Below are 12,569 nucleotides of genomic sequence, written 5' to 3' on the forward strand. Positions count from 1 at the left end.
CCATAATTCTATGACATACTTATTCCTAATTAGTGAATTACCCCAATATTCATAAAGATGTGATGAAGTTATATGTTTTATTAAGAAGACTGTAAAATATATTTTTTTTTGTCAGGTAGTGAAGACGTGGTTAAAATATATATACTATATAGAATTCTGAGTTACCGGTTGCTCACAAATCGTTTCTCACACTGATTTGAGAAATAGACTTGGTCTGGTGTTTTAAATTTCCTGGATTCTGTGATTCTGTAAAGTGAATTGAAATAAGTATAATGCCATGTGTTTACATACGCAGTGTGTTTAGATGGTTGATAACACCGTAACACCAACAGTGTTAAACACTTGCTGTTCCAGTATTTGGAGTCAGTCATTAGTATAGCTGATGGTGGATCAGGGTGACGCATGTATGACACATCTTCCTCTCAGGTTACGCTTCACTCCTCATTCCCCAGCCTCATGAAGAAAAGTGGACAAAACTGAAGCACAAATAAATGTGTTCAGAATATAAACATATTTTTTAAGGTTTAATGGTTGTTTCAAAAGGATTTCCTTTGCAATGATGAGAAAATACCACCACATCATTATTGGAGCTACATTCTCTCATAGATCTGGCAGATATTAGTTTCTAAATCTAACAATACTTAAATTTTAGCAAATTATGTTTTTTTTTTCCTGCCCCTGGTAGCAGATATTTAGTGACAGCGCTTTAGTATCATGTTTGAAGAACATTTGAAACCATGCTTGATTGAGTCAGATTCTGACTCAACAGAATAATAAATCTTTTCATACACAAACCTGTTCTTTAAGTGTATATTCTATCTGCATAAATGTTGACTGTCAATGCAATGCAGGTCACGGTCTAGAGTGGAAAGGTACAAAACCCAGTGTCACATACTGTATGATTTTAAATAATATAAGACGTAATGAGCATTAAGTGTTAGTACACAAGCTTTCCACAAAATGACTCAACAGTGTAAGCAAAGTGGTTATTACAAAGTTTAGTGTTCAGTGAGCGAATGGATGTACTAGCTTATGAAGTACTCATAGCTTAGATTTGGAGAAATTCTTTGGTGCTAATCACTTAAAATATTGACTTATCTTATAGCAGGACAGCTTCCCTTTTCAAGTTCATTTAGGTTGGCGAGATGACTGATATACTGAATACTAGCACAGCTTCCTTTTTTTGGAATCCATTTCAAATTGATGGGACAACACATCAGAGACTTGCATATCAGGCAGGTCTACTCATCTTTCTGCCTTTTTTCACTAATGAACTGCGTTTGCCCAGAGCTTTGAAATGAATGCAGAGACTATTGTTTTCTATCAGGTTGGGAAGATTAGTGATGTACTGAATAGTGGGACTGCTTCCCCTTTTAAAAACTCATTTCATAAAGACAGGACAAAACATGATAGATCTTTGTATCAGGATTAAATCAAACGATCATCGTAATAATACCTGTTCTGCGTCTGCATGCAATCATTCAAGGTGTACCACTTGTAAATTTATCAACATAGTCAACGTCACTCATTACTCCGTGTGCATCACCAAAGCAGTGGTTTATTGTCTTTCCTGTAAGAGCTGTAATCAGCTGTACCTTGAAGAACTCAATGGGAGACTGGCTGTTCATTTTGTCGAGCACCTTTTTCACCATCAAAATGAAGCATTTTTCCTTTCAAGTGTTGAGACACTTCAGGAGTAAAGGAGATGGAATTAATGACATGTACTAGTTGTTGCTACGGGAGCAGAGAAGTGTGGAAGTGTAAGGAAAATAAGCTTATCTAAACTCTGAACATTAATGAAATGAATTTTACTTGTTTTAACGTCATCAGTCATTTTAAATATATGCTGTTTTGCTCGTTTAAGATAACATTGTGTGTTTCAGCATGATGCCAATGATTGATTAGCATGAAAGTTTGCAAGTTAGCAGATATGGTGATAAAAGCAGATATGGAGATCTTATACTGTAAATATATATATATATAATCCATGCCTTTCCTTGGGTGGTTGCTTCAATCTAACTAATAGATAATAATAAACCATTATCTTCCTTAAATCTTTTTAATCAAGCACTGTATCCACATTTCCGGTGTAAAACAAACCAAATGGCTTCTTAGTAAATTAATACATACAGTATAAGGCAACAGGGTTACTCAAAGAGGTGTGTGTGTGTGTTTAATGGACATTTTTTCTCTGCAAAATCAGTTCAGGTTTTGGACAAAGTGTTAATAATAATATGTCTTTAGAAAAAAAAACTAAGGTGATTATTGAAGTAGGACAATCTGAACAGTTGACCGATCCTTTTTGTGCTTCTCAATCCAAGCTTCAATGCCCTGTTTTTAACTCTTTTCTCTATATATGCATTTCGTCCATGATGTCCTACTTTTATTCACAGGAAACATCTAACACATTGTAATGACACACAAGTTTTTGCAGCATCTCCACACTTTTCCTCAGCACCTTTCATCATCATCATCTTCCTCTGCTCCTTCCTGCCTGTGATTTTTTTTTTTTCCCCCTGACCTCCACAAACATATACACACACACACACACACACACACACACACACACACACACACACACACACACCTCCCTCCTCCATGTTTCTGTGTGCGTCTCACGTGTTGCTTATTGTCTTCTCTCCTTTTATAGATTAGAAATGTTACAGGTGTCAGTTCAGTAAATGAAGGTAAGAGTTCCTTTGTCCGGAAGCTTGATCGCAGAAAGCCCACCTTGGTTTTTTTTTTTTTTTTTTGCTAGTCTACTTATCTTTCTGCCTTTTTTTCACTAATGAAATGCATTGGAGAGCTTTGAAATGAATGCAAAGAGACGATTGTTTTGGGAATGGCTATCAGGTTGGTAAGACTGCTGAGAGAAAAGCTGGACCAGTTGCAACACAGTAGCAGCATGTATGGTATGGGTGCGCTCATTGCGTGCGTTTTTTGTTTTGTTTTGTTTTGTTTTTTTAATTCTCTTTGGCATGTCCCTGCTTTATCCTTCCCCCCTGTTTTTTGTCGTGTGCCTATTTGCCTGGGGCCACATCTGACACTAACACCTGCCCTACTGGAAAATGTCTTTGCCACTTACGCTTTGTTTGGATTGCTGCTGGGAGCCAATAGGGATGAAGCCTATTTTACTCTAGTTTTCCTCCCTCCTTATCTCTCTCTCTCGCTCTCACACTCTTTCTTTCTCTCTTTCTTCTTCTTCTTCCAACATATTGTTTTATTTAAATACATTTCTCTCATCTGTTTGTCTCTGTGGGTTCTTTGACCTCAAATGATTAGTAATGTGAAAAGTCCATATTTAATAGGCAAACAATTAATGAGTGAATTCATTGCCTGTTTTCTTAAAAGCAAAATTCTCGCGCTCCTTCTTGTTCATGCACAATTCAGCTACCATTTAAAAACAAATAATCATAAAGGATACACTGACTCGCATGCACAATGCCTAACTTTTCAGAGAGGCTGAGTTAGCAAGCAAGCATTATGCCATGTGAGAGACACATGGATTAGTCTACATCCTCACTGCTGGCATCCTGTGAGCTGGGCAGCTTAACAAAGCACTCTGTGTGGATGACGCCTAGAAGGGACACCTCCCCACCCTCGTTCCCTCCTCTCATCATCCTTTGAGCCGCTATGGGAGCGTTGTTTGCACTCTCCTCCCCCTCACTCTGAGAAGCCCTGGAGTGGAGGGCAGGGAGGCTGCAGAGGCTGCGGCCCTCTCCACTGAGTACATGTTCCCTACACCATCTGCTCTCAGTAATTTGAGATGCCCATGAAAAAAAAAGAAAGCAAATGGCAGAAAAGAACGGCAGAAATAAAATAGCCGAGCAGATGCCAGCTTTACAATGTGGAAAGCTTATTTTAATTTCACAATTTCTAGAAGTACAGGCTGAAAGAAATACTATTATAATGTATAATTTAAATAATTGTGTCTTCAGTTTTAAATTTAAATTTAGTGGAATTCACATTTTTATGCATGATGATAAATCTGTATTGGCTTAGAATATCAACCTGTAGCATGGCTCTGCTCCTTCTGTTCTCACTGACTAAAAATATTTAAAAACTTTAGTGTAATTAACATACAAACATTTTTTTTAATCAGAACTCTTTAGGGCAAATTATATGATTGAGATTAAATAACTATTTAATTAATTTAATAGACTCCAACCTTGAGACATTTTCAGAGCTGTATTCGCATGTTTTTTTTTGTTTGTTTGTTTGTTTTTACATAAATTTGGCTTTACTCCATGAGCAGCATGTTCATCTGATTCTCAGTCACGGGCACCTTGGCTGATGTTTGTCTTGTCTTCCTCAGGCTCCCTCACTGGCAGCACGAGCGCTGAGCTAAGCGTTACTGTGACAACCACAGAGTCCACTGAGCAAGCTTCACCCACAATGCCACGTGCCACCAAGAGCCGGGTTTCAGGAAAACTCCGGCGGTCGGCCAGCGCCATCAGCAAGTCCTCCAACTGAGCTCTGCTTTTTACAAATACGCACTTCATCAACTCTCGTCAGACTGCGGAGAACTTAAAACTGTGCTCTATGTGTGTGTGCGCATGTGTATGGCTATGAGTAGTGTTGTTACTTTTAACGAAATTTCTTTTTTGTTTAGTTTTGGTAGCACTGTGAGGCGCGACAGTGTCACATTAGTGCAATGCTTCTCAATGTTTGAGCTCTCACACAGAGTGGCATCAGGGTATGGGGTCCCATTTTTGCTGGAGTAAATGTTAAACAGACTGATTGAATGTTGACCATAATGCACATAACACAAACTTACAAACAAAAGTTTGTAACATCGTCGCTCTGAAACACTTAGACCTGTGGGAAACAGATTTTTATTCAGACTGATTTTAACAAACAAAGCAGCCTTTTCATGAAACTTCTGTTCTGACCATAGACAATACCGTATGTGAATTTCATTTCCCCTGCAGTTCCTGTCTTAAACACTGAAAGGTTAAGAAATTATAAAGCCATTATGAAGAGGATAGTGAATGTGTGCAGTGCACTTTGTCTTTTTTGGTTCTTCACTGACCATTCACTTCTTTTCTTTAGAAGGAAAAAAGGGACATTGTCATAGGTGTTTAAATGCAGTCTGTCATGCTAAAGAGGCCCTTGATATGAGCTACATCAAATTTTCGTATCTCAACAAATTTTCATATCTTAACACACTTCTGTATACTTTTGTGAAAATGGCCTATTTTATCTGATCGGACAGCTTGTGTTGTCTTTTTATTATGGGATGACTTGGAATTATTATTTTTTTGTTTGTTTGCTTGTTTTTGCTATCATGTACTTTTTAAATTATTGGTATAACAGTTTTATGTCTGATTTATGTAATCATGGTGATCTGCAACTATTATTGTGTTTGTATATGTGTATTTGTTCTAATGACTCTGTTCACGAATTAAATCCTGGTTTGGTCCTGTAATGCTACTTTAACATTCCAATATTTCATACAGGGGTGTTCATTTTTCATACAGGTGGTGTTTGATGCTTTTCTTTTCTTTCTTTCTTTCTTTCTCGTACATATTTTTTCTACTTGCTTTTTTTTGTTTGTTTGTTTGGTCCATATTGTATATACAACATAATCTCCACCATCAGAATTATGATCTATATTTGACCGCATGCTAAATTGCCACCAGAGCCTCAGGTGAATCTTAACTCCATGCACTGGTGTGTGTGTCTCTTTGTGTCTGTGGGTGTGTTTAGGTGGGGTTTGGAGACTTTTTCATGCTAACACTGTGCCTGTGTAAATTCTGTTCACATATTCACTCACTACAAGCTGCAGTCAGTCGCTTTTTCTCACCTCACTGTTCTGACACCTTTTGTCTTTCCTGTTCTGGGAGGAGTTGTTGAGCGTGACTCTTCTCTATAGCTGCAGAACAGAGGGGTTTCAGGGCTCATCCCATACATTTCACTGCTTTGTAAGAGCTGCTTTCTTCTGATGGGATTCTGAATGGCAGTCCTCCTCCACCTGCTCTGCTTCATTCCCCTGTGCCACTCTGAGTCCCCTTTACCATACCAGCGGGGAAATAGGACACATGGCAGCATTTACTCTCTCTCACAGAGACACACACACACTTTTCTTTCTTTATTTCCACACCATCAAATATCCTCCTACCCTCTGTTCCCCCTAGTGTCCTAGCCAAGTTGCCATGGAGGCCAGGTGTTACACAGTCTGTAAACCCCACCCAAGCTGCAGCAGGACACATGCTGCACTATTTTGCCTTATCTATACACCTTTCTTTTGTTTGCTTTACCCTGTTGTTCGGAGATTTTTCCCCTCCTACAAGCACTGATAAGGAACATAGGAGATTAATCTTGATGAAGAAAACTGAGGAATGTATACAGACCACAACCCTATTCCAGGTCTCACACACACCTGGCCATTTAAAACTTCTCTGAACTATGAGCGCTGCATCGTGTGATGAGCTTTACAGCGCACACACTCCTCTTTCCTCTAGGTTTAGTATGGTTACTGTGTAGGCTTCACTGGTGTTTGGTTTTAAGGTGCTGATGTGGTTTGTGCCAGGGATCTGTCCTACTAAAACTGGCCTAATTTAAGTGAAGTGTCACCTGTGTTTATGCTACCTTTAGTTGTTGTTCTTGTACATTGTGTCCTTTGTGAGGGCTCCAAATCCTGAAGGATAGAGATTTATTAATGCCTGTAATATAATCTTTGTAAAAGACATTGAAAAAAAAATCTTGAAGATTTCATCAAGACTTGGTAACATATCAGACTGTTTTTAATGGAAAATTAATCATTCTATCTTTACGAGGAAAGTGAAATCAGAACATTTCATTAAATCAGAATGAGTTTTAAAAATGAGTGTATTTATTCAATGCCTTTTCTTAATGTTTGCTTATTAACTTATACTTTACATTTTCTGTATAAATAAGTACTTACCCTACTAATATAATTCAATAATTGTTTAATTAAATATCAAACATTAGTAATATCAAAATGTCTGTGTTCTTATTGGCTATATAATGGATGCTATGCTGCTACCATAACTTATTTTATTTTGATTTGTCAATGTTAATGTACAGATGGAAAACAGAGCTTTAGTTTAAGCCCTATATATTAAAGTTTTTTACCCTGCGAGTTGAAATGGCTAGGAAAAACATGCCTTTTTCATATTTAATCCATTTCATTTTCTATCTGAATTTTTTTTTCATTATTTAAAAAAAAAAATTAATCAGTGACTATTGATTTATTGATCTGAGAGGATGGACCCGGTTATTTTTGCATGTATCTTTAAGGTGTGTGTGAGTGTGAGAGAAAAGGCCCTCAGCAGCGTGTGATGCGCTAGCTGGTTGGCCTGCTGCAGGAGGGGCTGAGGGGTGTTTTGGGGGTTAGAGGTTGTCCTGTTCTTTAACTGCAGCTCAGAGCACAGCAGGGGGTAACCTGACCCCCCTCCATCTGTCTCCTCACCACTCTCCAGCAGGCAATACTCCTCACACCCCACCCTCACTTGAACACGCATACAACCACATACACACACACTACAGGTGGACACACCAACACCAAAGGCTGCTGAAAAAAAAGTGAAAAACAATTAACACTGTACAAAAGAGCCACTGGAAGTCCAGCATTAATTCCTGTTAATTATTTTACACATAATCAGTAGAAATTTAGATAAAACCAACTAAGTCAGCTATGTTTTCCCAAATCATGGCCAAAAACATAGCCAATTTTGAAGTCTTATGTTTTGTTGATTCCATGTTGATATGAACACCTAATAGAAACTGAATGAATAGATGGACATCAGTGGTTTTTGAGAAACTAATTTAAATGACAAGTTTCTGAAAGGGTAGTAATAAAAAATGTAAAATCAATTTTATACAACATCCATCTACTGTTTTTGTGAGTCATAGAGATTCAATATTTAATGAAACATTCATTAATAAAGATTCGTTTTTAAAAATATTTTTTTTTTATTTTAGTAACAACACAACATGGACAGCGCTAGTAGCAAACATTTACGAAAATAAGCTGTTTATAGAAAAGGATTGCATCTCTAAGAGCTTCACGTTTACAAGAGCTGATCAGATTGTAAGAGCACTGAAGACACAGGCCTACACAACTCAAACCCGACCAAACAATTTGGCTATAAAATAAGACAAAGAACTTCAATCAGTCAAGACCACAATAACTTACATGAAACAGTTATAAATAAATAAATAAATAATAACAATTAAACATTTCACAATCGTCTTACATTGACATTACATTGTAAATATGTGCCGACAATAAAAAAAAAATGAAAACAATCAGTACACTGAGTTCTTAAGGCAGTTATACAGCAAGAGTTTTGATGTGTTTCTCTAAAGGCATTTCTGGCTATTCTAAAGGGAATCTTTTGGAGAGAAAAATTCCCACATCCTGCAATTCACATACTAGATTAAAGCTACAGACGAGAGAAATGCACAGTATGTGAATTCGAGGCTTTCACAGAGGTACACCAACGTTTGAACGTTATCTTAGGTCTAGAAGCTATTACATTACCACGTGTGCATCGGCCCTAGAAAAATACCATTTCACAACCAAACTAATACTCTTCTTTAGGCTACTTGGCGTGAGAAATCTCAAAATAGTCATTTCAACTTTAGGTGGGATGCCAATTTTGTTAGCTGATTAGGAGATATTCCCAATCTTTACAACATCTAAAACTGCAAGAACACAAAATGCAGGTAAAATAATACGCCTCCGTGTTTTGTTGCACTTTAGGTTATATAAATGTACAGTTTGAGATGGAGCCCGTGAGCCTCCAGTGTGTGAGGCTTAAGAGTACAAGCGCTTCCTGCACGTTTGTACTGTACTTCAGCACGCGGGCCTCACGGGCATCTGAAGCAGAATAACTTGGCGCTTTTCTGTGGGGTGACACTTGTTGACATGCCTGGTCAGACCCGGGGAGCTGTAGAAAGTAGCCGGACAGTGCTTACATGGAAACACCTGCGAAGCGTGCAGAACGCGCACGTGCCGCTCCAGGCTCGCCCTGTCGGCCACGATCTCACCACAAACAGCACACGACAGGCAGTCAGCGGGACTTAAACACAGCGGGCTCATATTCGGACTCGGGCTGCCTTCTCCGTTGTGCTGCACCATCTCCGGGCTCTCTCCCCTCTCAGCGCTTTGAAAAGTGTCGCCCATCATTTGGTTTTGCAGCGTGTGGTGGGCCAGCACGTGCTTTCGGAGGTACGCTTGGCGTTTAAACCTTTTTCCGCAGCGCTGGCAGTCATACAGGCCGTCCTCTGAGCCGGACTCGGACAAAGCCGGGCTCGGAGAGTCCCTCTCGCTAGAATACCCTCTTCCGTCTTTGATTTCCTCTCCGAAGCCTCTGGAAACAGCGGGCATTTTGGACGTGTCGTTCTTGGCTGCTTGTGATGTTGGCACACCGGGTGCAGGCTGTGCGCGAGGTTTGTGCCAGCGGCGATGTGAGGCCAAGTTAGCAGGACAGCTGAACACTTTGTCGCATTCGGGACACCTGTACTCTACCCTCACTATCCGCGAGCACTTGTGCTGTGCTAAAGAGAACGGGTCCGCGTATTCTTCCTTGCAGAGCTGGCAGATGAACTCTCCCAGGGGTTTGTTACCACCGGCCGATAAGGCTCGCGGTTTCAGGTCGACAGGGCCCTCTTTGATTTTAAGGCCGAGTACCGGTGAAGTGGTTACCTCGTCCTCGAAAGTCAGCTTTCGTATGGCTTTGGGTTTCTTGGCTCCGCTTTTACTTTTGCGCTCGGTGTCGGTGGAGGGCCTTTTCCCAGCACTCCTTACAGCCGACGTCAGTGCTGTACTGTTGCTGGAGCCGATTTTCAAGTCTACCGGAGCAAAAAGGAGGTGGTCCAGACTAGTAAGAGAGGTAGGAGTCGGAAATGATTCGGCGGAGATGGGCGAGCCCAGGTTGAAACTTCTCTCGAAATATTTCCTCTCGTGGTCCTTGCTGATGGGGCGGGTGGGGCTGTAGAGGGCTTGATAAACCACCTCCGGATTACCAAACTGCACCGGTTTGGCTCCTTGGCTGTGGACCGGCGTGTCTGCTGCATCGGATGGTGATGCTGATGCGATCTCCGGGCTGCAGGTACCGGACAGAGGCGGGGACGCATCGCGTTGAATCTGACATTCCAGAGTCGCTTCCTGTCCATCATCATCATCGCATCGAATCCGGTAAGAGACGTGCGCTGCTTTCTTGTTTCTTTTCACAAGGAAACCTTTGGGCATGTCGGCGGGAGGATGAAGAAAGGCACTTGGAAAGGATGCGATGTTGTTGAATGTGATCCACGGCTGTGCACTTGGCTACAGACACGCCGGGTGCAGTACCTTTTGGATAGGGTGTGCCTACCTCCCGTCCCCGTAACGTTTTTTTCTTCTTTCCTCTTAATACATAGCTGCACTCTTTTTAAGGAGGGATGATGCTATTGTTCTCGCCCCTTATCGTCCGCTTCTCATCCAATCAGTCGCCCGGTGGATCTCTGTGGAATTGCCTGTGGGAGGGAATGAAGCACTTGGGCTGGGGGCTGCACAGGAAAACGCTGCCGATTTGCTGAGCAGATGTACCTGCGCTTTATTATATTAATTTGCCCTCGAAGCCCCTCCCTTAAGAGAACACACGCCGGGACTTTTTCTCCGTTTACGGTCTGATGGCTTTCTATAGAGACGAACACGTGCCGTGGCTGTGTGCGTGTCTTCAGGGGCCGCCGATCTGCCGAAAGGAAACGCTTATCAGCACCACAATAATCCCAATTTTAAACGGAATTCAGATAGAACACTTTATGCTAATAAAAAGAGACGTAATTTAAGTAAAACATTGTAAAAAAAAAAAAAAAACTATTTTTCTTATTTTTCAAATACTGTAATATACATTTTTGTACGTTTTTTCCATTTATTTTATTTCTGTTATTTTTATTTATTTATTTATTTATTTATTTATTTATTTATTTATTTATTTATTTATTTATGTTTAATTTCAGCTTATTTTCTCTTTGGCTCTCACACTAGGACCAGAATGATGTGTGCGGTGTTTGAAATTGCTATTATTGTTATTAGTTGCAGTAGTATACCTTGTTTATATTAACAAATTCTTAAATGTAAATCCCATTTCCCTTTATTACTACAGCCTTTAAGCAACGCCGCCTTTAGAATTGAATCGAGAGGTTTGAAGCAGACACATATTTAATAGGGCACGTGTCTTTCTCGGTAGTTTAACTGAACTTATAAATCAGCCGGCTAGCGCATACATAAGTAATAAGAAGGGCTCTCATCTTTTAACACAATGGCCGCGTCTGCCCAGCCGTCAGAGCCTTTTGCGTTTGAAAAGCAAATTGACCTCTCCACTGTGAAACAGAACACACAAGCAATCTGGCCCAAATATAGACGCGTGCTGGGGGAAATCAGGGAGATGGGTGCTGCCCTCAAGGTCACTCGACTAGTTAGACACCATTAAATCTCAGAAACCTCCCGGATTAGACACATCTCCAACTATTTTCTTAAACATAGTTTGAATTTTTTTAATATGTTATGTTTCGCAATGATTGTAACGATCATTATGTAGCACTATGTGCCTTTCACATTTTGTTTTGTGTCCCGACTTTTATTTCAACTGTGAACGCATAAAGTGAACGAGCATTAACTTTAAATCACATTGTAGGACTTGATCGGGGAAATGAACTATATAGTCGGGGATTTAACTTTCTTACACGGGTCATATTATTAAAAAGTTCAATGCCAGTGCAACAAAACTATTTAACCGACTTATTAAGACAGTTGATATTAATATTTATCTCAGTCTACTTTTGTTCAGGCAGAAGCCTAGGTCTTTCTTGGCCTCATGTTGTAGAGTAAAGATCGTGTTTAGTGTATTTAGTAAAACTGTATTGCATTGTAGTGGTGCAGGTCGGGGTGGTCGGGGAAAACCGATCTGGGTGAATGTGCAGGCATCATGGTGTATTGTTGGGCTTATTAGCATAAAGCTGTGCTGCATGAGCGTTCTGTAATCATCTCTGAGTTACAGGCCTCCACCTTCATCACACTCCTACTGCCCCAGGCTGAAACACTGCAATGCCTCATTGTTCTGTTTTCATCACTTATTAGAAGTGTATGATTTTACATAGTGTGCATAGAAGGATGGTCTTCGATATGTAATTGTGTAAACGCAAGAGCATCTGCCTTAAAAATATTTAAAAAGCAGCGTATTGCGTATGTACGACAAATCATTAAGGAATTGTTCAGTATATTTGCACCATTCATTTTTTCTACACTGTGCATCATTATATTCCAGAACAAATGTATATACTGACTCAAAACTTTTAATGGTGATTCTTTCAATTGTTTCAGTCGTAATTTGTCCTGCAGCTTCTTTGCCTCGATGGCATTTATATAGAGACTGTATAGGCTCCTGTGTGTGTGTGTGTGTGTGTGTGTGTGTGTGTGTGTGTGTGTGTGTGTGTGTGTGTGTGTGTGTGTGTGTGTGTGTGTGTGTGTGTGTGTGTGTGTGTGTGTGTGTGTGTGTGCTCTGTGGCGCATGCTTGTCTGGCCTCTCATTTGCATACAGCTGCCATAGGCTTCCCCC

The 12,569-nt window shown here is 40.1% G+C and overlaps 2 protein-coding genes across 4 annotated transcripts in view; one reads left to right on the forward strand and one right to left on the reverse strand.

Annotated features, from left to right (window-relative positions):
• The window catches only part of ralgapa2 (Ral GTPase activating protein catalytic subunit alpha 2), a 90,422-nt gene extending 84,975 nt beyond the window's left edge, over positions 1 to 5,447 (forward strand). For 2 of the 3 annotated variants that reach the window (XM_047821743.1, XM_047821739.1), the window contains one exon: positions 4,316 to 5,447. In XM_047821743.1, the coding sequence (XP_047677699.1) occupies positions 4,316 to 4,473 (158 nt within the window). In that variant the 3' untranslated portion in view covers positions 4,474 to 5,447. Of the gene's footprint in view, positions 1 to 2,650; positions 2,688 to 4,315 lie in introns of all 3 variants that reach the window. The other variant, XM_047821742.1, reaches the window with a different exon arrangement.
• Positions 5,448 to 6,753: 1,306 nt separating this feature from the next.
• insm1b (insulinoma-associated 1b) lies at positions 6,754 to 10,634 on the reverse strand. Its single transcript, XM_027172047.2, has one exon. The coding sequence runs from the start codon at positions 10,220 to 10,222 to the stop codon at positions 8,825 to 8,827; it is 1,398 nt and encodes a 465-aa protein (XP_027027848.1). The 5' UTR covers positions 10,223 to 10,634; the 3' UTR covers positions 6,754 to 8,824.
• Between the last annotated feature and the right edge of the window lie 1,935 nt (positions 10,635 to 12,569).

This window comes from Tachysurus fulvidraco, chromosome 12 (genome assembly GCF_022655615.1).
Source record: "Tachysurus fulvidraco isolate hzauxx_2018 chromosome 12, HZAU_PFXX_2.0, whole genome shotgun sequence".
NCBI lineage: Eukaryota > Metazoa > Chordata > Actinopteri > Siluriformes > Bagridae > Tachysurus > Tachysurus fulvidraco.

What these genes read in the sequence shown, in the direction of transcription:
- insm1b (XM_027172047.2), bottom strand. Translation starts at nt 10,222, where the DNA reads ATGCCCAAAGGTTTCCTTGTGAAAAGAAACAAGAAAGCAGCGCACGTC.